Source organism: Echiichthys vipera, assembly GCF_963691815.1.
Source record: "Echiichthys vipera genome assembly, chromosome: 14".
NCBI lineage: Eukaryota > Metazoa > Chordata > Actinopteri > Perciformes > Trachinidae > Echiichthys > Echiichthys vipera.
Genome location: NC_139839.1, coordinates 29,856,445 through 29,882,033, shown reverse-complemented (window position 1 = coordinate 29,882,033; position 25,589 = coordinate 29,856,445). Strand labels below are relative to the sequence as shown.

Sequence of the window (25,589 nt, the reverse complement as noted above, 5' to 3'; positions counted from 1 at the left end):
CAGCAGAAAAGCATCAGAAAGGCTAAATGTGTGGCAGCCATCACCCAACTTCTCAGCTCTGCTTTGAGAGATCGTAGAGGTAACATCTGCTTCATGCTGCTTAAATCCTTAGGAGTGAAAGGTGAAGAGGCAGGACACCTGCCCAACTGAGGGTGAGGAAGGCGGGACTAATAATGCACTCCCCACCTACCACAACTTTCATATGCTCTATACTCACTCAAGTGCTTGGTGCCTGTATCAATACTAAAAATGTGTTCAGAAACAGCTATAGTGCCTTATAGTGGAGGGATAAAAAAAAAAAAAAAAACAGACAGGAGGATCTATTGAGACAGTTAAAAACGTGTACTGGATCACTATCTTTCACAATCACATTCATAGACACATAGAAATTAACTGTTTAAATAGAAGATGGAACTAAAAGCAGACATTTCCTTCAACCATTATGAATTTCCTTTATTTGGGGGTGAAGGGGGTTCAAGGTACAGGATGGATGACGGACAACAGCAAGTTGAGGAGTAAAACAGCAGAAAATCAGGGGACACACAAAAAGAACTGAAATATTTCAAAACAACACAGGTGATAAAAGGCTCGTTACCTGCACCAGCTCTCCATTTGTTACCAGTGAGTCAACAGTGAAGCACCAATACAATGTTGAGTGCATTTCCATGTCCAGTAGAACACCAAGTATTACAAATGATAACGGTGCACCTTCCCTTCTCACTCTTTTATGTTATGCAGTGATTAATAACAGATGGGAAGAATTACGAATAATAAAAAGACATCCCTGCAAGTCACCATTGCACTCAAACACAAAATCTCACAATGGACCATGTTCATAATATACACAGCTTCCTGGATGATTTCTTGGTTCTCCAGCTAAAATATGTCTAATCAAACCTAGTGACTCAGTCAAGTCTGAAAAGCAGCAGTCGGGTGGATGCACTGGAACATTTTAAGCACAATAGCATGTACATAAAGATGACATTACACAACAGCCAGAAGAACAGTAAAACTTGTGAATTATCAGCCACAACTTCAAACTTGTAAAGGTTCAAGTAGGTCAAGTATACAATGCTGCTTTATGATCTGAGAAAGAGTACTTTCATAGAAAGACTAGAAAGATACGTTATAACATATAGCTATAAGTGAACTGGAAATATTGAAGAAATAGCTTTTAATACTACAAAAGGATAACACCTCAAATGTGCTCTGAAAGGGAATTGAGTTTGGCGCTGTTTCTCACTTTGTAGAACGGGCACCCCAGAAGCTGAGTCCTCACCGAAGCAACCCAGGTTAGACTCAAACCTATGGCCCTTTGCTGCATGCCCCTTCCTATTTATTAAAAAATAAAAAGCCACAAAAAAGTTTTTTTTAAATACCTTACTCTGAGGGTTTCAATTAGTTTTTCTCATTTAACCAAAATAAAAGTTCTCAAATGTCAGATTGTTTGTCTAAACACAAACAGCCCTGCAAGGATATCAAAATGAAATAGTCAAAACGTAAGATTTGAATCAAAACCTGATCACAGAAGCCAACAAGATTATGAATCTGACCAGACATTAGTGCTTGGCGGTATGATCCAATGTTTGTATAACTGTTTTTTCTGGCAGTTTCAAGGTAAACAGATTTATGTCTTTTTTGCCTGACTAGGCCTTATTATGGGTTTAACAGTGCCTTTTTCTCCTGTCAGGAATATAAAAACATGCTTCTTGGCTGTGTAAATTTGTAAATATACAATTATTAGTGTTACATTTTTAATGTGTCACAAATTGCTATAGGCCATGGTGTTTTGCTCTGTTAAAGAGAGTTAGTTATGTGTTATTAATTGTTATGATGACGTTTAAACTGTTGGTAACAAGGGTATTCAAATAGGGGTCCCCTCTCAATACACTCCAAGCTGGCCCTGACCTTAGTGCTTTTGGCCGCAAACAATAACTTATAATTTTGCTGCCTATTGACGAGTAACAGCAATTGTTTGTATGGCCATATATGGAAAAAAATCCAGACATACAAGAAATTAAAATTGGTATGACATGTGTTGCCAGCATTTGGTATCTCACAGTTTCAGATGCTCGGTGCAACAGACATTTCCATGAGATTTTCAAAAGAAAAAGCCCTGACACCAATCATCCAATTTTAGCTACATTATGAACATGGTCTATCTGAGAAAAAGGAGGTCTGCTTCAATTAACAAAGTGCTAAGCCTCTTAAAGCACATGGATGTTGTGCATTTTGCTGATCAAGAAAGATTAAATTGACAAAAAAACAAAAACAAAAAAAAAACACCTTGTGCAGTCAGGTAATCCCAGTTCTTATTAATTGGTGTGTCACATGAAATATCTGTTCAAGATCAAATTCTGAAATGAGAGCAAACTAATAAACAAGTGATTGGTTTCATTGCATACAGTTTACAAAGGGAAGCCTCTCTGTTCAACAGCTTGTTTCGCTCAAAGCTTTTCACCGCAGAGATTTTCATCATCATGTGTCATCCATTCAGCTCTTGTTCTTGAAACATATCAGGCGAGCATTGTATGAAGACACACAAAAAAACTCATGCTCACGCAGACACACTGACTCAAGTGTGACATTCAGTTTTGATTTGATGACCCCCCTTTTTCTCAAAGAAAAGAAAGAAAAACTGAAGAAAAATAAAAAATTCACACACTTAACAGAAAATCCCCTGACAAACTGCCCTGCTCCTTCCTCGCTCACACATACACACACACACCTGTCTCACCAGTGGTAACAGCTAGAAGAGCACTTGGAAACATCACGAAGGAACTATATGGCTTCCATAAAAAATTTAAATTATCTGTGGTTTACAGTCTGAAAAAGCAGGTATAAAGTTGTTTATAGGCCATTCAAAGGTGCTAAAGACATTGTGTTGTTGAGTTGTGCTGATGACTATGTGAGGTACTGAAGTCGAGTTTGATACAGTATAGCCAGTGTAGCAAGGCTTTGTCCGTGGTGTAGACATACGGGGTTTCTATAGAATATGGCCACCAGCCGAGGCACTTAGATCCTGACAGACTTAAACCTTGTTGAAGATGAAGGTTCTGGTCATTTTATAGCTCTAAGGATGTGGCCAAGTCATTCATGCCTCATGTTTTTGTGTGTGTGTGTGTGTGTGTGTGTGTGTGTGTGTGGTAGAGATATTATCACTCTCGAATGCTAGCAGAATAGGAGAACTGGGGGAAATGTGCTTGCTGGCCAGGGTCCTCGCAGTCCAGACTGTTATCTGTAAAAACGAGAAAGCAGGATTCAGTAATCACATGCGAGTCAAGAACCCAGACAGTGATCATGGACAGTGGTGGATCGGTAATGACAGTGTTGCACTCCTGTCAGAGGATACCTACACTTGTCTGGGGGAGTGAGTGTGATGGTCTGCGCTGTGAACTCGTCATCAAAGTACCGGGTGTCTGTCTCTGATGTCACTTGTGGTCTGAAAAGTGGCGGGAGCTGAAGAAGGAAGGGGAGAAGATAAAATGTAATTCGATTGGAACATACTTATTAAGTATCATTGTATTCTTTAACAGTAACTATTTATTAAAGTTTAACCATGAATTTACCATTTCTCAACTTTCTAGTGAAAGACCTTTGTCTACATGTTGTCATTTATGTTTACTAATGACCATTTTAACAGCTTGTTATAACATTTGATGTACTTTATTAAGTATTTATTAATGATCATCAAATTATTTCAAAACCGTTAAAAAATCATTTGTATTAGAGCAGCTCATTTCCTATCAACCTTGAGCTGTCCTTTCATAATAAAGACGGAAAAGAAATTGAAAAAATAAGTAATTTGTAAAACATCTATAAACATTACATAGATGGATGAACAAGATATTTGTAACACATTGTTAATGGTTATTAATTGAAAAACTCTAAACATTTGGATGGCTATTATAAAGTTGCAACTGATCTTTATAATTCTTAAATACTTTGTAGTGCATCTATAAACCTTATTTGAATGGCTTGTTATTAAGTTTCAACTGATGTTTATAATACACCTGCTAGACAAATAGAAGATGCTTAAAAGGCAACACATTGTGTTAATTGCTTTGTTGATTGTTACTGAGGTTTTATCTTCTAGCTCATTCACTCATCACTCTCCCCACTCATCTTCAACCGCTTATCCGGGGTGGGGTCTCAGGGGCAGCAGTTCTAGCAGGGGACCCCAAACTTCCCTTTCCCGGGCCACATTAACCAGCTCTGACTGGGGGATCCTGAGGCGTTCCCAGGCCAGTGTGGAGATATAATCTCTCCACCTAGTCCCGGGTCATCCCCAAGGCCTCCTCCCAGCTGGAAATTCCTGGAACACCTCCCTAGGGAGGCGCCCAGGGAGCATCCTTACCAGATGCCTCAAATGGCTCTTTTCTAAACAAAGGAGCAGTGGCTCTACTCCGAGTTCCTCATGGATGGCTGAACTTCTCACCCTATCTCTAAGGGAGACTTCAGCCACCCTCCTGAGAAAATATATTTTGGGGGTAAATGAAGGGTAGGAATGAAGATTTACTGGTAGATCTAGAACTTTATCTTCTGACTCATCTCTCTTTTCGTCACAATGGTGCCGTAAAGCGAATGCACTACCATCCATGTTGCTCAGATGAGTTGTTTGACTACCTAATCTCATTTGAAAGATCAGCGGTTTGTTCCCTGGCTCCTCAGGTCTGCATGTCGACTGCTACTGGGGCTCAGTGACAGAGTGGGTTGTCCTCCAATCGAGAGATCGGCAGTTTGACCCCCAGCTCCCCTGGTCCGCATGTAGAAGTGTCCTTGGGCAAGACACTGAACCCCGAATTGCTCCCCGTGCTGCGCATGGGTGTGTAAATGTGGTGTAAATGGTTAGATTAGGTGGTATGTAGATGTCCACTGCCATCTGTGTGAATGTCTGTGTGAATGGGTGAATGTGACAAGTAGTGTGAAAGCGCCTTGAGTAGTCAGAAGACTAGAAAGGCGCTATATGAGTACAAGTCCATTTACCAGTCCATTGTAGGTACTCAAGGTTAATTGGATCAAAAGTGTGACTATCAAATTAAATATTAAAAAAAGAAAATGAATAGAGAAAAATTACTAAAAATGAATAACTTTACTTTATTAAAAACCACACACAGAGAACCAATGAGATTGAGTATTCTCAATAAACCTATTGTTAATCAAGTAAATATTAGCTATCACCAATGATTATCAAAGATAATAATAAAAATGACTCTGGTTAAACCGGAGTTCCTCGGGGCACCACCGTCACAGACGGAGTGACAACTACTATAAAAGTCTCATTAAATATATTAAACTACTAATTAAGGGTTGAACACCGATAAATGTAATAGTTAACTCAGTTGAAGGATTTCAAAGTTCTTTTCTTAGAAGATGCTGGCTCATTCATCTTTGTGTAATATAAATAAACAGACATATTGTAAACACAAACATTTATTATCAAATTAATAAATGCACAAACAAAACACACAATAAACTAAAGCTAAACAACAAGTGTGTGTGTGTGTGTGTGTGTGTGTGTGTGTGTGTGTGTGTGTGTGTGTGTGTGTGTGTGTGTGTGTGTGTGTGTGTGTGTGTGTGTGTGTGTGTGTGTGTGTGTGTGTGTGTGCGTGCGCGTATGTGCGTGCATGTGTGTGTGTGTGTGTGAATGAGACAAAGAGAAGAGAAGGAGGAGGGCTGTGGGGCTTGGACCCCTGCAGAGATTGTGTGAACATTTAAGTCAAACAAAAGCCAGCCGGCTGAAGATCTCAGAAGTTCTACATTCAGGTTATGTGTGTGTAGTCTGTTCAAATACAGTTATAGTTAACCGAGGGTTAGTGCGTGCAATACCTGTGTGGAGCATTGCTAACAAACATCCTCAACTTAACTGAATCAACACAGTCACACATATTCATCATTAAACATCAGTCGTAACAAAGTCACATAGCCCTTCATAATGTCTTATAACATGTAGTAATGCCCATTTGTTGGTTAGTTACCAGTCCATGAGATGGGAAAGATTAGTTATGTTGCTTCAATGCCAATGTCTGTCCTTGTGAAGGAAGCGGTTAAAGAAAAGGTTCTTGTCCTTGTTGTTTGCTCTTAGACAAAAGAGGAATCAGATCACTCTTTGTGCTGCTCAGAGTTAGGTTGGTAACCGCTTGGTTAACCTGGCTGATGATCCTACTCCATACATGCCATGTTCAGGGCCTAGGGACAGCTGGCAGCTGGTCCCTGGATCCAGCAGAAGAGAGTCGAGTCAAGTGAAGAGATTCCAAGAAAGAAAATCCAAGAAGAGAGTCAGCAGGTTTTATAGACATGATGGTGATGTCATCACCAGAGGTCAGGTCAGCCAATGGACTGACAGTTTGGGGTCCCTTGGAGAGTTCACACCTGGGTGTGACCTGTTGGGGGAGAGCTGCATGGCAGTTCTTTGTCTGTCCATGCGTTCAGGAACAAAGGCTACCAGGCTTTCGGGCCTAGTCTATTCCTTTGTTTGATCATGAGGCCCTCTCATAATCAAACTGAAATTTCACATTAATCCAGAAATGAACAATCATCTTTGGGATGCAGGTTGCACCTACACCATTTACTCAGTGGTTAGTCAGGCTCAGGAGTTCCTCAAAGTGCTCCTTCAATCGCCGATTACCTCCTCAGTTGAGGTCAACAGTGTACCATCCTTACTGTACACAGCTTGGATGGTTCCTCATTTCCCCCTCCTGAAGTGCCGTATGGTTTTCCAGAAGCAACTTGGTGCAAACTGAAAGTCCTTCTCCCCGGCTCCTCCAAAATTTTACACACCCGCTGCTTTGCCTGAAACACAAGAGATTGCAGCCCTTCGGACCTGTTGCTGACTTGCTACCAAGTCGGACAGCTTTGCTAACTATCCACCACGGTGTTCGAGGGTTACAGCCCCTTGAGGCACCAAAATGAGACCTTGAAACCACAGCTCACTGCCACAGCTTCAACAATTCAAACATTGCCCATTCAGGTTCAATGCACCCAACTTCAACAGGGATGGTAGAAAAGCTCCGCCGGAGGTGTTGAGTTGGAGATCCCTCACACAGGGGCCTCCTCAAGATGTTCCCAGTTCACACCTGCTATCCATTTGGGCTCACATGCTCTGTCCTTTCTGTAATTTATCACTGAGGTCCAAAGTCTGAGAAGCGAAGGGGTCCGCTGTGTCCGCCACTGGCTGACTCATTCTACGATAGCGATAGGTAGGAAAGGGGAAACAACACAAAACTGTATAGAGGAAAGGTAGAGGGATGAAATGAGCTGCCTTCGAGAACGATCTACCACAACCATAATTACCTTGAACCCTTTAGATGAGGGTAGTCCTTTTATCAAATCCAGGGCCACATGAGACCAAGGGCGATTAGGGATAGGTAAAGACCGGTTGTGACTTGTGTCTTGTTTTAGGGCGCAAATAGTGCAAGCTACCACAAACTTGCTCACATATCTCCCCATCCAGGGCCACCAGAATCTCAGTTTGAGAAAACCAAAAGTGCGACGAACACCAGGGTGAATTGTGAGGCGTGAAGAGTGCCCCCACTGAAGCACTTGTGATGGTATATCAGAGCATGCAGGGTAAGCCACCAGCTTAAGCAGTCCCCTGTAAACTTAATTGGGTAATGCTCATTAATCCTAGGGACCTAACCCTTTAAACGGAGAGATGGACCAGTACTTCCTGTACAGGGGTTAACCAGAATCTAAAAAGACATAGGCACACTTTTTCTTACCGCAGGCAAATCTTGCTGGAATCTGGCTGTACGGGTACATAGCGGTGAAAAAACAGCGTGTGTCCTCAGATGACTTGAAGAGTGGAGAGTGTTTCAGAGACATGGGGTAGAGCAACTGAAGGCTCTGGCACCCATGGTGATAAGTCTGAATGTGGGGACAGTTGAAATTGCAGCTGAGGAGGAACAAAGTGACTGGGAAGGAGTATATGGTAGAAGCACGTCAGATAGATATTGTGTGCAAGGGGGTGTAGGGATTTGAAGGTCAGCAGTGAAATCTTGGAGTTTATCCGGTGCTGCACAGGGAACCAGTGGAGCTGCGTGAGGATGGGTGTGATGTGGTACAATGATCTGGTGTTGGTGATGATCCGGGCTGCAGAGTTCTGAATGCATTGGAGGTGATGAAGACGTTAATTGATGGTGCCAGTGAGGAGGGCATTGTAGTAACAGATGCGGGATGTGCCCAGAGCATGAATAAGGACTTTTGTATTGTCTTGGGAGATGGAGAGGCCGAGTTTGCAGTTGTTGCAGAGGTGAAAGTCTGCAGTGCCTGTGATACTGCTGATGTGGGGGCCAGAGGTAAGAGTACTGTCCAGAAAGATGCAGAGACTTTTGACATGGGAGGAGGTGGGTATTGGTGAAGAATTAGGGATGAGCGAGTACAGCACTATCTGTGTGTGTGTGTGTGTGTGTGTGTGTGTGTGTGTGTGTGTGTGTGTGTGTGTGTGTGTGTGTGTGTGTGTGTGTGTGTGTGTGTGTGTGTGTGTGTGTGTGTGTGTGTGTGTGTGTGTGTGCGTGTGCGCGTGTGTGTGTGTGTAGTTGAGGGGGACACAGCAGCGGAGCGCCGCTGTGTGGAGCATATCACAGAAGGCAGACAAAGTCCACTACTGAGGATTTTTTATTCAAACCGAGCACAGATATTGACGCATATTACTCGTATTTGGCAATTTTTTTTTTATCCATACCGGATACTTGTATCAGTCGACTATCCAGCTCATCTCTATGAGGAATCAACTGAAATGGTGAACAGGTGGGTTTTTGAGAGTGTGGACTTTTGCTAAGCCAATTAGCAGGATTTTGGTTTTAGAGTTTGAGAAGGTTGGGTGACATCTAGTCACTGATAGCTTGAAGACAGGTGGTGAGGGCAGGATGGAAGAGAGGTGTTTGGTTTTGAGGAGAGGTAGAGTTGTGTTTCATCTGCGTAGCAATAAAAATTGATCCCAAAATGACGGTGAATACTGCCAAGAGGTTAAATGTAGATTATAAAAAGCTGTTGTTACAGCACTGATCCCTTAGGAACACCATGGGTGACTGTGGCAGTTGTGGATGTGACTGGTTTTCCCTGGATGAACTGTTTTCTGTTGTGTAGATAGGACCTGAACTAAAGAAGTGCTTTGTTATTGATGCCGGTAGCAGACAGACAGTCTAGCAGAATTGGGTGAGAGATGGTTTCAAAAGCTGCTGTGAGGTCTAGGAGAATCAGGATGGATAAGTGGCTGGTCAGCTGCGTGAAGCAGATCATTTGTAATTTTAACCAAGGCTAATTCAGTGCTGTGATTGTGGGGAAAACTGGACTGCAGTGGTTCATAAGTTTATTGTTTTGAAAGTGGGCTTGATGTTGCGTTGCTACTGTCCTTTCCAGAAGTTAAGTGATGAATGTGAGGTTGGAGATGGGGCCATAACTGGTAGTTATCCTTAAACAGTCATATATTGTTGCTGCACTTCCATGACATATAGTAATTATATTTGATGCTTACAATATTTTTATTACTTTTCAAAAAATATTATTTTCCATAACTTTTCCAAGGCTTGGAAATTGCACTTTAAATTTCAATGACTTTTCCAGGTTTTTCCTGCAAAAATGTCAAACAAATTTGTTGATGTTTTAAACTTAATCATTTGTTGAAATTTTGTTGATGTTCAACAGTGGGCGAGTCAATATTTAGTTGGCATTTGTGCTGTGCAGTGGAATGACTGGGACATTTACTTGCTGAAACCCTGTCAGCAACATTTGTTTGATTATATTCACTGAAGCGGACACTCTGCTCCGATAGAACAACATAAATCATCCAGTTTTAGAAAAAATACATGCCTCTTTGTGCACATAGAGCCTGTTTTTTGTTATGCAAAGTGGAGAGGGTTTCCAGCTTCAAGTTTCGGGAAAAAACATCATAGAGGACCTCATATAGACAATCAACTCTGCTGCTCAAGGCTCAACAGTGCCTCTACTTCCTAAGGGCACTCAGGAAAGCCAACCTATCTGTTCTACCACTGCTCTATAGAGAGTGCCCTGACCTATTGTATTACAGTATGGTATGCCAAATTTTCAGCAGCGGACAGAAGTGCTCTCCAGATTCATTAACAGGATGGATTGACTCCTATCACCATCTCTTCTCTCTGCTGCCATCTGGAAGGCACTAAAGGGTATGAAAGACCTGCACTTCCAGGCTTCTACCTTAAAGCCATTACTGAACTGAATTCCACAAAACAATGCCCCCCCCACAAACACACACACACACCATCACAGCACTCCAGACCACAGGAGTAAAACTGGAGTAGTGTTTTCCAAACAAATGAGGAAATGTGCAATTACTGTATAGAACATGTAATGATAACCTTTATGTAATGTGTAGAAGCATGTGTTAATAGTTTCTGATGTGCCAATTATTTTTATTACTTTTTAAAACTATTTTTATTATTATTATTATTATCCATCTGTATGGCTGGCAGGTGTGTGTGTGTGTAATAAATATAAGCCTGATGAAAGTGTCTGAAAACACAGAAATTAAGCGTAAAAAACAGTTAGCCAGGACATCCTGTTTCTGTGACTAAACGGCAAACCTCATTTAGACTCAGAATGTCTTACCTTCTTCTGTACCACATCTTGCCAGTTCATTATGATGAAAAATCTGTGACTCATTACTTCTTTGGCATCATTGGGACCTCCACCCAACCTGTCAGTTAAAACAAGATCATGTTAGAATTAAGTAAGGATTTCCAAAATTAATATACACACAGAATGTCGTTCTGCTCTTTTCCTCCCCCCTCTTAGAAACTGTAATTTCACTGTGTGTAAATGTTATTTTTACAAACGTGACAAATAAAGCTTTCAATTAAATCCAATACGATTCAATTCAAAGAATAAGTCTGGTCAAATGCCTCTGTTTGGGGTCCTTCTTGAGCAGGCCAGCCAGCAGCGACTTGGCGTCAGGCGACAGGTTCCTGGGGAAGCGAATCTCCTCCATGAGGATGAGCTCAAACAAACGTTCATGGTCCTGGTTGTAGAAAGGCAGACGGCCGCACATCATCTCATACATGACTACACCCAGACCCCACCAGTCCACTGCCCGGCCGTAGTCATTATCCTCTAGGACCTGAAAAAACAGACATTTGCCTTATTACTATGCAGTAAGAAGTGACATTGAATTTACAGACTTCACATTTGGTACACATCACTTAACTGCACACTTCTCACAATCTAATTTTTCGTTTCAGTTTTGAAGTTTATCACTATGTGCCATGCAGAACCCTCTTGATTGTTAAGAATTGCTCTCAATTCCCAAATTATTTCAGAGAGCTTGAGCTGTCTCCTATCTCAGTTAAGAGTGACCAACAGGTGGCTGTCCTACAGGACAAAGGCAGAGAACACACTTAAAGGAAAGACATTGTGGAAATGTATAATGACATGTTGATTGAAAAGATCCAAGGAAGGGAACACACAGAAGGTCATAAATTAAGGTAATGGTAATATATAAACTTCAGTAATCTCATACAGGAAATGGCTAATCTTCCACCCCTGCATTTTCCATTTCACAAAATGCGTGCGTTTAAGTCCAGTGCATGTGTATCTATTTCAGGCCTGTATGTGTGTAATGTGGGCTTTCAATCGATTCAAATATGTAAATGCAATCAATCAAATGTTGTCCATAGTTAACCTGCGATTAATCACAAATGAATCACAAGTTGTATGTGTTCTAAATCTTCCTTAAGGGGATATTGTCAAGTTTTTAATACTCTTATCAACATGGGAGTGGACAAATATGCTTGCTTTATGCAAATGTATGTTTATTATTATTGCAACAATCCAAAACAAGAACAAATACTGTCCAGAATATTCTCAAGACTAACCTCAAAGGTATTGCATGCTCAAAAATATTGCTGATTGAGCCAATGATTACTAAGTAGGGCTGGGTAGGTATTGTTGTTCTGCTACGTTAGCTACTCTGTTTCATCAATGTAAGCTTTAAATATGTGCATGCAGGCTGAAATTAACCATTGAGTTCAGAGCGATCACCAGTAATTAGCCACACATTTAAGAATACCACTGAAACGCTGCAGCCTGTGCATGTTGGAGACACTGCTGTCGGAGTTGTGTTATAACCATTGGTCTGCTGTTTGTAGAGGTTTCTGTGCTTTGACTGTAGCAAAATTGTGTTGTTTTCAGGATATTACATGAAGAAAAACATGTCTATATCCATGCATAATCACTTCACTAGCCGTCTTAATCGCACATCAAAAAAACTTGTGTTAAAAAAAAAAATTGTTTACCCTCGAATGACTTAGAAAGGTACTTTTCTTCTTATATATATATATATATATATATATATATATATATATATATATATATATATATATATATATACACATATACATATACATACATAGAGTCATGTGAAAAAGATAGTAAATACATTTCATTAATAAAGCGCAAAACAAAGGGAAAAGGGCTGTACAAGGGCATAAAACAACATACAGGGCAAACAAAGAAAAACATAAAGCATCAAGAAAAAACCCAATTAAGACCTAGGCATCCAGTTGACCTGAAACATACAGCTCAACTTTTCAAAGAACCCACAGAAACTGCAGACCGTAAGGGTGCCGGCAGAGCATTCTATAATTTAGTGGCCACTCAAACGCTTGATCACCCAGGTCTTAAGGCCTGTTTGTGGGACAGACAGTAAATTTAACATATTTGATCTGAGAGAGTGAGCTGAGGAGTATTGGTGAAGTAGCTCAGTCCCATACAGGAGCCTGAGAGCCTGCCTGTACAATGCACTGTAAGTAATAATGAGGATCTTAAACTTGATCCTGTATGCAACAGGGAGCCAGTGAAGAGATTTGAGTATGGGGGTAATGTTAGACTGTCTGTTTGTACTAGTGAGTAACCTAGCAACAGCATTCTGGATTGACTGAAGATGGTCTAAAGCGGACATACTAGGTGAGGATAAAAGTGTGTTACAGTAGTCAATACGAGATGAGATTAAGGCATAAGCATCTCAAGTTCAACAGTTGAAACTACTGATCTCAGTTTACTATATTTCTCAGATGGAATAAGATCCAGTCAGCTCGATTGTATTCCTAATGTCTTCTTTAACCATTTTGAAATTTAGAGATTCTTCTAGTCAGGCAAATTAGTTATATGGTAAGGATGTCCTTTTCTTAGCTGCCAGTTTCAGCTGTACTCCAGCCTTCCTCAGAGCTGCTGTTTTCTTCTGGGTATGACGTGTTTTATGAAAACAGCTGACCGGGCTGGGAAACTTCAATATAAAGTTCCCCGACCTGGTTGTCGGAGAATGGTGTCCCAGGTGTGTGGGAACAAGTATGCCCCCTCGTCCCTGTTCATGGTGTTGCCCTCACACCGTTCCTGTTCCAGTCCATGATGAGGTTGTTACTTCTGCAATAGTTTGTTATGGCTGATTTTTTGTCTTCTTGTTCTGCTGTGTGTTTCTTTGTTCTGGTGTCTCTTGCTCACATTCCCTCTTATGTTCTTTTTTTCTTATACTGAAAGCTGGTCCGGTTTCTCTGATGTATGTTTAATTGCACGATTTGCATGGAATCTCATAGGGCGCACTCACCCCTGTGCTTTAGGGTACTTGTCCCCCCACCCTCTCCCCCGCGGACCAGGCCCGTTTGTACTCACACTGCCTGGGCCTTGCGTGAATGCTTCTTGCCTGTCCATACGTCATCACGCCGTAACACGTCACACGCATTGATTGACATCATCGCGATGCGTCGCTTTGTTTACAAATCTTTCCAAAGACCTCTGAGTTTTTGTGTGTCTTGTCCAACTGTTTTTGAATATTTTAATCCGACCAAATCTGCAGTAAACACTCCACCTCTGCATCACACCAACATAAACCTTTCGCCGCCATTGTTTTAAATGTCCGCTCATGGTCCGTCTTTTTTTTTTTTCTTCCTATGTCCGAACAGGCGCACATAAAATGACGTCAGAGCCGCCGTAGGCCTCGTGCTCGTGCATGTGCCCACACTCATGCTCGTACATGTGCAGACGTGCTTTACAAAAGCCCACCTCCCCCAGACAGTCCGTGGCCGGCAAACGGGCCACAGCTAGGCGCGGTGCGGTTGGACTCACACTGGTCAAACGAACTAGGGTTTACCTGTAAAACCTGTTTTGGCATGGTACAGATGGACAGTGTGAGTGCGACCATAGATGACGTCACATTTCTTGTCCGGTGTTATTTTGTCTTTTGGGTGTACAAGTTGTTGTCTGAGTTTTTTGTATGGTTTTACGGCTGTGTTTATCTGTTGTTCCTCTGACGTACGGTAGTGTTATTGGCCCTCATTTATCAAACGAACGTACGGCAGAAAAACGTGCGTACGACCATTTCCTGGCAAACGCCGGCATTTATCAATTTAGACGTGAGCTGGAGCTACGATCAAATCTCAAGTCAGGTCTGAGATCGTGTACGCAAATTTGGGCCTGTGTATTTGCGGTGCAGCACAGCAAAATCTGGCTGAAAATAATTAACAAACATCAGCTGCCATTAAGCATAAGCAGTCACATATTAAGAACAGATCAAAACGGATTCTTAAAACGAATAAAAAAAAATATGAAAATTGTGGTTAGAGCAATTGATTGTACTCATGTGCGTCTGAAGGCACCATCCATGAATGATTACGCATTCATCAATCGCCAAAACTACCACTCGATAAATGTACAGGTGATTTGTGATGCAAAGCTATCGCTTTTAAACGTGGTGGTCAGGTGGCCAGGGGGACAAACAGAATTCTTTTATATTTCAAAACAGCTCGGCTCCAACCCCCCGCGACTCCGACATTGTATTAATGAATGAATGTGTTGGCGCGCGGCTGCAGCAAGATGCACTGCAGAGCCAAAGTCATCTCCTCGATTAGTGGCTACCCTAGATAAATTGCATTAAATCAAACAAGGTATCAGATGATTAACATCTCGGTATGGTTCTTCTAGGTGACAAAGTTTATCCTCTAACGGTATACCTAATGACCCCGCTGGCAAACCCCGCTACAGAGCAAGAGCGCAGGTGTTGTGCCGTATTCAGCACCCCTGCCGTGAAATGCACCCCCTCGCATTATAGGTGATTTTCTGGATCAGAAGGCTGTTGTTTCCACCTATAGGAGTAGTTTATATACAGGTAACCCACAACGCCCAGAACATTGGTTACTTCCAGTCTTTAAACTATTTTAAAGGGTTTAAAATCACAAACTTGGATAATAGCGAACACAAAACAATGTATTTGACTGAGCGTTTCCTAAATATAATCCCATTTTTTCTTGCAATTAATAGGTTCAAAAGTGTGTGCTTTAATGTGGTTACCTGTATATAAACTACTCCTATAGGTGGAAACAACAGCCTTCTGATCCAGAATATCACCTATAATGCGAGGGGGTGCATTTCACGGCAGGGGTGCTGAATACGGCACAACACCTGTCCAACAGTGCGCACAGGCGCACATGGGTCACAGTGGAGCGCTGCTTCGGGTTGACTGCTTCCGTTATTCTTTTCCACACAGCGTTTTTATGGGCCCCTTTTATTCCACTCTTAAGACTGCCAAAAAGCACATCTTTATTTTGCTCCATCTCAGATGTCAGGATGCCCATCTCTGTGTCGGAAAAGTTTCTTTTCTTCACAGTGTTTCTCCTCTACATGTTTTACCTCAGTGGACGAGGCCTTCGAACCAGGAATATTTAAGGGCGTAACATGTTAATGACGATCGAATTCAGCCACTGCATTTATCAAGGCCCGCTCATTCGTACGCTGAGATTGGTCAGATACGAATGTTTCATAAATCACACGTGGGTCCTGTCATACGACCAATTCTGCGCTCAGATCTGCGCCCGTTTTCACCCAAGATTGATAAATGAGGCCCATTATGTCAGAATTTTTTTTTTTTGTTTCTTGTTTTTGTTTTGTTTTTTCTTCTGCTCATGTTGGTTGGCTTGCCTCTTTCCTTTGTTTATGGCCCAGCTGGGGTATTGGCAACGAGTGAGGGCTTGTCGTATGTGTTTTTCCTCCTTCTGTCTGTCTTTATTGTCCATTATGATGCTAGTCCGGTTGTATAGTGTTCTGACGACTGACAGTTTGTGTGCTGTGGGATGTTCTGAAGTCCATAGGAGGTACTGGTCTGTATGAGTGGGTTTCCTGTAAGTTGTGATTTTGATGCTGCCGTCTTCTTTGTGATGTATGTTCATGTCCGGTAATGGTATGGTCCAGTTGGTTTCTTCTTCATGTGTGAACTGTATATTACCAGTGCTGTCTATTGTATTTAAGTGGGCAGTGAGTTCTTGTGAGCAACATGAGCAGAAGAAAAAAGAAAAGAAAACAAAACAAAAACAAGAAACCGAAAAAATAAAAATTTGGACACAATAACACTACCGTACGTCAGAGGAACAACAGAATCCGTACAACGCGCCATGAAAAAACATCAGATAAACACAGCCTTAAAACCATACAAAGAATTCAGACAACAACTTGCAAATACATGCAATAAAACATACATCTGAGAAATCGGACAAGCTTTCAGTACAAGAAAAAAAGAACATAAGAGGGAATGTGAGCAAGAGACAGCAGGCAGGCTTACCAGAACAAAGAAACACACAGCAGAACAAGGAAACAAAAAATCAGTCATACCAGACCATTGCAGAAGAAACAACCACATCATGGACTGGGACAGGGAATAATCGGATACAGAAGATGGATAAAGGAGGCCATAGAAATAAGGAGGCATGACACCATGAACAGGGACGAGGGGGCATACTTGCTCCCACACACCTGGGACACCATTCTCTACCATACTCACCAGAGCGAGTAACAAACACAACCGGGTCGGGGAACTTTATTTTGAAGTTTCCTGGCCCGGTCAGCTGTTTTCATAAAACACGTCATCCTTACCATATAACTTATTTGTCTGACTAGAAGAAACTCTAAATTTCAAAACAAATCCAGTAAGCTGTTTAACATGGGTGTCAAACACCATGACTGACCAAATATTACCCCTAAATTGCGCAGTTGGGGGTGGACAGCAGAGGAAAGAGGCCCAATAGATTGTATGATTGTGGCGACAACCTTCTCTACAGCAACAAACAGAACCTCTGTCTTATCAGCATTGAGCTTAAGAAGTTTTTTCTGCCAACTATTCCCTTATTGAGTTAAGACAGTCAAGGAGGCTAGATAACTTAACACCTCACTGGGTTTAAATTAAAAACAGAGTTGAATATCGTCCGCATATAAATGGTAAGTAATGTTAAAACTGTTTATGATCTGTCCTAAGGGGGGCAAATACAACAAGAATAACAGGGGCCCCAGAACCAAGCCCTGCGGGACCCCACACGATAGTGGGGAAGAATCAGACACAAAATCACCAATAGAGACAGTAAAACTTCTGTGGCTGAAATATGATGAAAACCATTCCAGTGATGTGCCTGATACCAACCCAGTTATGTAACCTCTTTAGAATGAGATGGTCAACTGTGTCGAATGCAGAACCGAGGTCAAGAAGTAACAACACAGAACAATCACCTGCATCAGACACATTAGAAACCTTAGAAGAGCAGTTTCAGTAGAGTGCCGTTTCCGAAACCCTGACTGAAACCTATCATAGATGGTGTGTTTCTCAAACACAGCAGTAAGCTGGTTGGCACCAACATTTTGCAGGAATAGTAGGAGATGGAGAAGATGGTGTCAAATACAATTGTTGTGTTTCTTTTGGAAGAGGAAATCAAGTTTACAAAGTAAGCAGTCCAAGCTTCCTTTACTTGTGCATTTAAAGAAGAATGGAGATCCTTGAGGGGCAGGTGATGCACTTGTACCCCAGTTGCTTTTCAGCCGCTCACCTGCAGACAGCATCAGTCATCCACGGGGAAGTGTTGCAGATAGCAAAGGCATCGGTTGTTTGCAATAATCATGACACTGCGACCCATACTCTGTTCGAGTGTTAGCTGTCAGAACTATCCTTAAGCCTCGCTGGCACCATGTTCTCTTTCTTTACTCATCTCCCATCCAAAGTGGCACTGTGGCCACCTAGTGGGTCAGTTCGCTATTACATTCTCGCCCCATTGAAAAACATAATCAACATCTATAGACGTCATTGGCAGCCAATGAGTTAATTAAAACACTTAAACTTATAAAGTCAAAATAAAATATATTTTTGTAAAAGCTGCTGAGCTTTATAGCTACTTAACATGAGCAGGAGCACTCATGCCACTTTCAGCCATGTCTGTCTCTGTCTTTATCCATGAAACCACGCTTACTCTGGCTGCAGGCAGTGAAGAAGCAGAAATAAGCCGCACACAGAGGCACGGTCCTGCTTTCACACAAAGTTAAAAAAGTAATGATACTAATAAAAGCTGAAATAGCATTGTTTTTAACAGCAGGGTGCCGCAGTACCTTTCTGGTGTCGGTTTACCGTGCATCACTTCTACAAATGGATTTCCTAGATCATGTAGTTTGTTAGTTGATACTAGGGATGAACGAGTACGGCATTATCTGTATCTGTATCCGTTTACAATATAAATTATCCGTATCCGTACTCGGAGTGGGCAGGGCCTAACCTGAAAGCGGATGAGATTTAACCCAGAAGTGGGCCGAATTAACTTGAAATGGCCGGGGCTTTAACCAGTATGTTATTTTAAGCATGCAATTGATATGGGTTGATCAGAAATAGTTATATTCATTGCTGATTGGAAAACTATTTACAGGACAGCATCAGCATTGAGCTTGTGATCGATGGTTTTGATCACGACAGCAAACTAACTATTTACACAAGTTTACAACAATAAATACAACACATGAATGAATACCACAATATTTATACCACTTCTACCTCTATTTTTTTTATGGAATTCAGCAAGAAAGTGTCAGACACTCAGTTAAAAAAAGAAAAAAGAAAACAAATCTCTGACAGGCAGAGACGCAATGCGATTCGACAAAGCAGCACGTCTGAACGAACCCACACTTACAGAACTCCACTGTTAATAAGTGAGTACAACTGCTTTGTGCGCATGCAAGAAAAATTGCATGCTGCCTGTTTCTACTGAGAAACTGAGTTTGCTTTTTCAAGCTTTATGAACTTTTATTCTCTTTTGATCGTTCTGTTTCTTCCCCCTAACTTAAACTTCTCTAAAATGAGGTTTCGTGTTTCTTTTCGTGTTGTTTTTATCAATGCCGCTTCCACCGGAACACGCTGCCTTTGTTTACTCCGGAGAACAGCTGATCGCCCTAGTACCTGCTGGCATAGCGGAGAGGTGGGAAGCAACGTCGGGGCAATAGAGGAGGGTCGAGACGGGACTGGCTTATGGAGAGGAGAAGATTTAAGCTGTGTCTCCCCTCTGTTTTTTGGGCAATGTACGGCCTCTGTACAACAAAATGGAAGAACTGACAGCGCTAACGCAGAGCCACGCAGAGCCACCTGGAGTACCATGAGTGCAGTCCGTGTTTCACGGATACATGGCTGCACAGGGACATTACGGACCAGAACGTGTCCGTGGATGACTTCCACACCATTCGTGCTGACCGGGACTGCACTGAGAGCGGTAAGCTGGAAGGAGGGGGGCTTGCCGTTCCAGTAAACAGAAGATGGTGTATCCTGGTCATATCACCGTTAAAGAACAGCTCTGAAGCCCGGATGTGGAACTGCTGGCTGTTGGACTCCGTCCATACGTCTGCCTAGAGAAATCCTGCCTGTGTGTGTGCGCGCGCCCATGTGTGTGTGTGAGTGAGCAGGTGTGAGTGAGCAGGTGTGTGTGCGCGCGCCTGTGTGTGTGTGTGAGAGTGAGCAGGTGTGTGCGCGCCCGTGCGTGCGTGCGTGTGTAGCGGAGAGGGACACAGCAGCAGAGCGGCGCTGTGTCAAAAATATCACAGAAGGCAGACACAGTCCACTAATGAGGATTTTCATTCAATCCGAGCACGGATATTGACGAATATTACTCTTACATTACTCGTACTCGGCAAAAGGCTTTATCCGTACATCTAGTTGATACCAATATCTTCATTCTAGCTTTAAAACTGACCCCATTACAGCATCTAAAAGACAAAAAAAAGTAGGTGGGCTCACCAGCAGGCCAAGGAAACGTTCATAGTAGGGGTGTGCATCTCTCCCTTAAGAGACAATCCGATACCTATCTGGATACATGGGCTACGATACGATTCAGGGATGATACATTTTGAGACAGAACGATTCAGAGCGATTCTAGCAATAGATAGATAGATAGATAACTTTATTTATCCCCAAGGGGAATCAGAAGTACAAAAAATAAAATACAACATAAAATACAAAATATGAACTACAATAAAAGTACAGTATCGCAGATAAACACTATATTACAATATACTATGTGGATTTTAAATGTGCAAGAGAGAGAAAGGTGCATTTCAGTGATAAGTCACTTTTAATAGTGTGAGTTTATTCCCTGAGCGTTGCTCAGCGTTGCTGTGAAGCGTACAGTCTGATGGCAGCAGGTAGGAATGATTTACTGTGCCATTCTTTAAGGCAGCGAGGTTGAAGGAGTCTGTTGCTGAAGCTGATCTTAAGCTTGTCCAGGGTTTCGTGGAGGGAATGGGAGACATTGTCCATGATCACCAGCAGTTTTGCCAGCATCCTGTGCTCCACCACCTCCTCCAGGGTGACAAGCTTAGAGCCAACAACAGACCGTGCCTTCTTTATAAGTTTGTTCAGTGTGTTCGTATCTTTTGCTTTGATGCCCACACCCCAGGACACCACAGCGAAGAAGATGGTGCTCGCAAAAACAGACTGATAAAACATCGGAAGCATCCGGTTGCAGACATTAAAGGACCTGAGCCTCCTCAGGAAGTAAAGCCGGCTCAGGCCCTTCTTGTAGACTGCCTGCGTGTTTGAGGTCCACTCCAGTTTATTGTCCAGGTACTTGTAGGAGTCCACAATGTTTATGTACGTCCCACCAATGCAGACTGGAGGGGGGGGGGGGGGGGGGGGCTTGTTCTTCCTAAAGTCCACCACCATCTCTTTCGTCTTCGCCACGTTCAGCTTCAGGTGGTTCTCCTCACACCATTTGACAAAATTGCCAACCAGGTCCATCATTGCCATCCTCCCTTCCACCCTCTACACACCCACAATGGCCGTGTCATCAGAGAATTTCTGCAGAGCAGAAAGTGGTGGAACCTGCTGTCTGCTGTGGAGGATGGTGTGGGGTTGTGGGGCTGGTATGGAGCTGTGGGGGGGTTGTGACCAGGGGGGCTGCTGGGGGAGCTGGGGTCGAACCTGTTGAAAGACAGGTTAAACTCGTTCGCACGTTGTTCATTTCCCTCAGCTGTTCCTCCTCCTTTTCTCTGGAAGCCGGTGATCTCACTCATCCCCCTCCATACATTCCTGGTGTTATTGTTCTCCAGTTTGGATTCCATTTTTCTCCTGTAGTTTCCCTTACTCTCCCTGATGCTGTGTTTAAGTTCTCTCTGAACATGCTTGAGCTCTGCACGGTCCCCTGAAGGCCCTCTTTTTCTCGTTGAGTAGGGCCTTCAGGTCACTGGTAACCCAGGGTTTGTTGTTTGGGTAACAGCGGACCTCTTTGCTGGGGATGGTGTTGTCTGTGCAGAGCCCAATGTAATCAGAGACGCAATCAGTGATGCCATCAATGTCCTCGCTGTGTGGTTTGTAAAGTGCATCCCGTTTTATTGTCCCTTGTTGTGCATCTGACAAACTGGTGAAACGTTGGGAGAGTGGACGAGAGAGAGACGTGGTTGAAGTCACCTGTGATGATGAGGAATGCTCTGGGGTGTTTGGTCTGTAGTGCTGCGGTCGCAGCGCTGATGACGTCACACGCTGCGGCATTTCCAGACGGCGGAAAATAAACAGTAATGGCAATGGCACTGGTAAACTCCCGTGCCAGATAATATGGACGCAGTCCGATGGTGATGAGCTCGATGTCCGGGCTGCAAAACCTGTCTTTCACAGAGATGTGCCCCGGGTGACACCACCTGTTGTTGATGAGCACGGCGAATATGATTCAATCTTTTAGATACAGTTAAAATTAATTTAATGTAAACACATTCATTTTTCATTATAAATTTAAATAAGTCAGTGAACAATCGATTTTGTACACATACATTCATTCTCTATAATGAATTGAAATAAGCTAAGTCTATAAAATTGTCACTGCTGCTTATCTTCAAATAGTAATTTTCATCAAAGTATTTTTGTTCGTTTACATTATGGCATGGTAAGGACATCGAAGACAAATGTCTCATTTTGGAATAACAAGTCATTGTGTTTATGGCTTTTCCAATAGACACAGGTAGAGAAAAAAGTCTACTGTGTAAACAACTAACGTTTTTACCATGTTACCAAGGACATGACTTTAACTCCACTGTAAGGTCTGAGGTCATCAGCAATAAAACAGGCTCTAGATACTGTGATGACCTTAGATCTTAAAAAGTGTTTCCAGACACAACCAGGCGAGGTTCTGTGTCTTTGTCTTGCATGTTCTTGCTTGTGTTTGCTGTAACGTTAGTAGTATCCACATAATCTTCGTCATCTGCGTAGCTTTCCCTGTGTCGTCTGACCAAGTGAGTTTTAAGATTTGTCGTGCTGCCGCTGGACTGAACAGCTGTTCTACAGACCTGAAAAGTGACCAAACTTTTGTTGAGGTTTCCTTTCTTCTTCCCTTCTTACAGAATCCAAATCTCTTCCAGATTTTCCCGTAGAGTACGGTGGCAACGAAAACCTTCCCTATAACAGCAGGAACGTCAGACAGACCCAGCTCTATGAAGGACAGACATCTGTCTTGACCGGTTGGGGAGGAAGAAAAAAAGAGAGGATAGACGGACAGATGGACAGAGAGAGACAAAGACAGACACACAGTCCCAGAGATGCAAGCAACCACAGACATAACAGTAACTTAAATAATATCTATAGTAATGTGACTATGACTTATATGCTATGACAGTTAATACAGCAGAACAGCAAGAAACAGGCACAGCCAAGGTGACATAACATGACAATGACAATAACAATTGTAGTGGTAAAAATGAAGTTGAAATAGTAACATGCATTGATGAGACATGAATGATACAGACTGACCAGAAAAAGCTCAGAGTATCAGGAACAGTATTATCCCCCGGCAGACTAGGCCTATAGCAGCAGAATTAGGCATAACAAAATTGTTGTGGTGTAAAAAATGAAAAGGAAGCCAGCAGGCAAGCTAATCAAGAGGAACTGTGTTTACTTCTCTGGAGTCAGGACAAGTGCAGCGTATATTCAGAATGGATAAGTTACAACGAGTGACACTGCCACTTACTGGCATGATATATGTATGCAGGCACACACATATATACCACATGTCGCTTTCTTTTTTTAAGAATACTTCCTCACTGAAATTAGTTTCTGAAGATCTCAGCATTCTCTACAATCCAGTGACGGCTGCTGGTCTTTCAAGGAGGGGAAGCTCATTTTTCCGGCCTAAATCATAACGGTGTTTGCTGTTATTTGTCATTATGTTATTATTTATATGTAGATTCTACCCTTTGTTCCTTTTCAAGAAAATGATCCGTGACCTTGTCATACCGACTAGTCGTCTTTTCCAGGGACTTGACCAGTGTCCTCTCAATCCCAGCAGAGCTGCTGCGCCAGGCTACTGTGAAGTGTGACCGCCATTGAGTGTGAGTGATCGTGACAGGGGGAGAAACTCCACAGCTGCTGCTGCTGCTGCTGCTGCTGCTGCTGCTGCTGCTGCTGCTGCTGCTGCGCGTTTGGGAAAGGAACCGCAGAGTGACAGAACAGAGTCGCCAAAAACAACGCTAGTCGTTTTTATCAGTTCAGAACAACGGAATGAAAAACTTCACCCATTTAGCTGTCAATCAAAAAAGGATTCTCCCTCAGACAGCTCATCCAATCATCATGCAGCTGAGCGTCCGGGCCAGCCAACTGTCCCATAGACCCCCAGGGACGCTGAGCGTCCAATGGGCAGGACAAAGCCCAGCATTTATCCAATGAGCGTCAAGTTTGGCTGCTGTGGAACAACCCGCTCTATGCTTCCTCATTGAAGTCAGTAGAAGTGTGTAAAGTGCTGTGGCGCTGTGTGGATGAATGAGAAGGAAGTTGCGCCGGTTACCTGTGATAATTAGCTGATATTGAACAAAATATGAAGGCTTTATAGCACATATTTAGTTAACACCAAAGCAATTTCAGTCAAAAGCAACTGGACTTGGTTATTTGTCTAGGAAGACGTTTCACCTCTCATCTAAGAGGCTTCATCAGTTCATGTACGCATCTGACCAGGCTAGGACTGGTCCAACTAACTGGTGTGGAGATCCAGGTATTTAACCTCTCACAAGGCCGATGATGTCACTGGAACCCTTTGTGCTCCAAGTGCCGTCGTTAAGAGTGACAGTCGTTGGTGGGAAGTTGGTTTCGACTTTGTTAGTGCTCTATTGAGTCTTAACAACAGTCGTTGGAGTCACATTTATGAACAGTTGTTCTTTGAGGTTAGATTGTTGAACCTCCTGGACAGGGATGAAAGGGCTGCACTGTAAATTGGAGACCTCCTCCTCTGTTTAGCGATGGTTTCTCTACCTTTGCATGGATGGCATAGACCAGGGGTGTCAAACTCAGGCCCGTGGGCCAAATCTGGCCCCCGGTGTAATCATATTTGGCCCGCAAGATCATATCAAGGTTCTATGAGAGCTGGCCTGCGAGTATAAAGAACATACACCGCTACTTTTCTGTTGACAAACATGAGCATCCATGCTACCAGTCTCTTCAGAGACAAACTTAATCCACCACTCCCCAAAAATGGCCAAAAGAAAGATGGAAAATAGGAGCTTTCAACGCCGGGGGGTTCTGCGGATGATCTGTTTCTGAAGGTAAAGAGCTGTTTGTCTCGTCTGCAGAGCCACTGTGGCTGTAACTAAAGATTAAAAAATAAGAAACACCACGACAAGAACAAGGACCTGCACTAAAAAGCTTCAACATTACACATCTGGAGAGAAGGGAAAACATGCACATTTGGCCCACAACTTTGTCCCAGTTTTTAAATTTGGCCCACTGTGAATTGGAGTTTGACACCCCTGGAATAGACTGTCACTTTAACTACGGTCGTTGGCACTTGACATCATCGGCCTTGTGAGAGGTTAAATACCTGGATCTCCGAACCAGTTAGTTGGACCAGTCTCAGTCTGGTCAGATGCGTACATGAACTGATGAAGCCTCTTGGATAAGAGGTGAAAAGTCCAGTTGCTTTTGACTGAAATTGCTTTGGGAATAACGATGACCTGAACAAATGAGAACATTCACAGGCATATTTAGTTAATGAAATGTACACACAGCAGTACATACAGTATTTCACCACCTTTTTTTTTTTGGCGACATTTTAGGGGAAGCTGAGCTTCCCTTGCAGTCTTAGAGCAATCGCCACTGCTAGAATCAGTAAGCTACTTTTCATGGCTGAAAAAAGCAGTCAGGTGAAGCAGAATGGAATGGGCCCATGATATCAATGGCACGTTTTTCCCAGGCTGCATTGGGAAGGAGCATGGGTTGCAGAGGGGCAGCTCTGGTTATGGCAGTTTTGTCATGTTGGGAGCAGGTGGTGCATGACTTAATGGCAGCTTCAACATCAGAGTCCATACCG

General features: G+C 42.7%; 1 protein-coding gene across 3 annotated transcripts in view; it reads right to left on the bottom strand.

Moving 5' to 3' along the window:
- Nucleotides 1-464: 464 nt before the first annotated feature.
- LOC310956614 (RAC-beta serine/threonine-protein kinase-like) overlaps nt 465-25,589 on the bottom strand; it is a 58,856-nt gene continuing 33,731 nt past the window's right edge. For 2 of the 3 annotated variants that reach the window (XM_083926907.1, XM_083926908.1), the window contains exons 11-14: nt 10,878-11,092; nt 10,585-10,672; nt 3,357-3,459; nt 465-3,238 (exon numbers count right to left, since the gene is read on the bottom strand). In XM_083926907.1, the coding sequence (XP_083783033.1) occupies nt 3,159-3,238; nt 3,357-3,459; nt 10,585-10,672; nt 10,878-11,092 (486 nt within the window). In that variant the 3' untranslated portion in view covers nt 465-3,158. The remainder of the gene's footprint in view (nt 3,239-3,356; nt 3,460-10,584; nt 10,673-10,877; nt 11,093-25,589) is intronic. The other variant, XR_014593486.1, reaches the window with a different exon arrangement.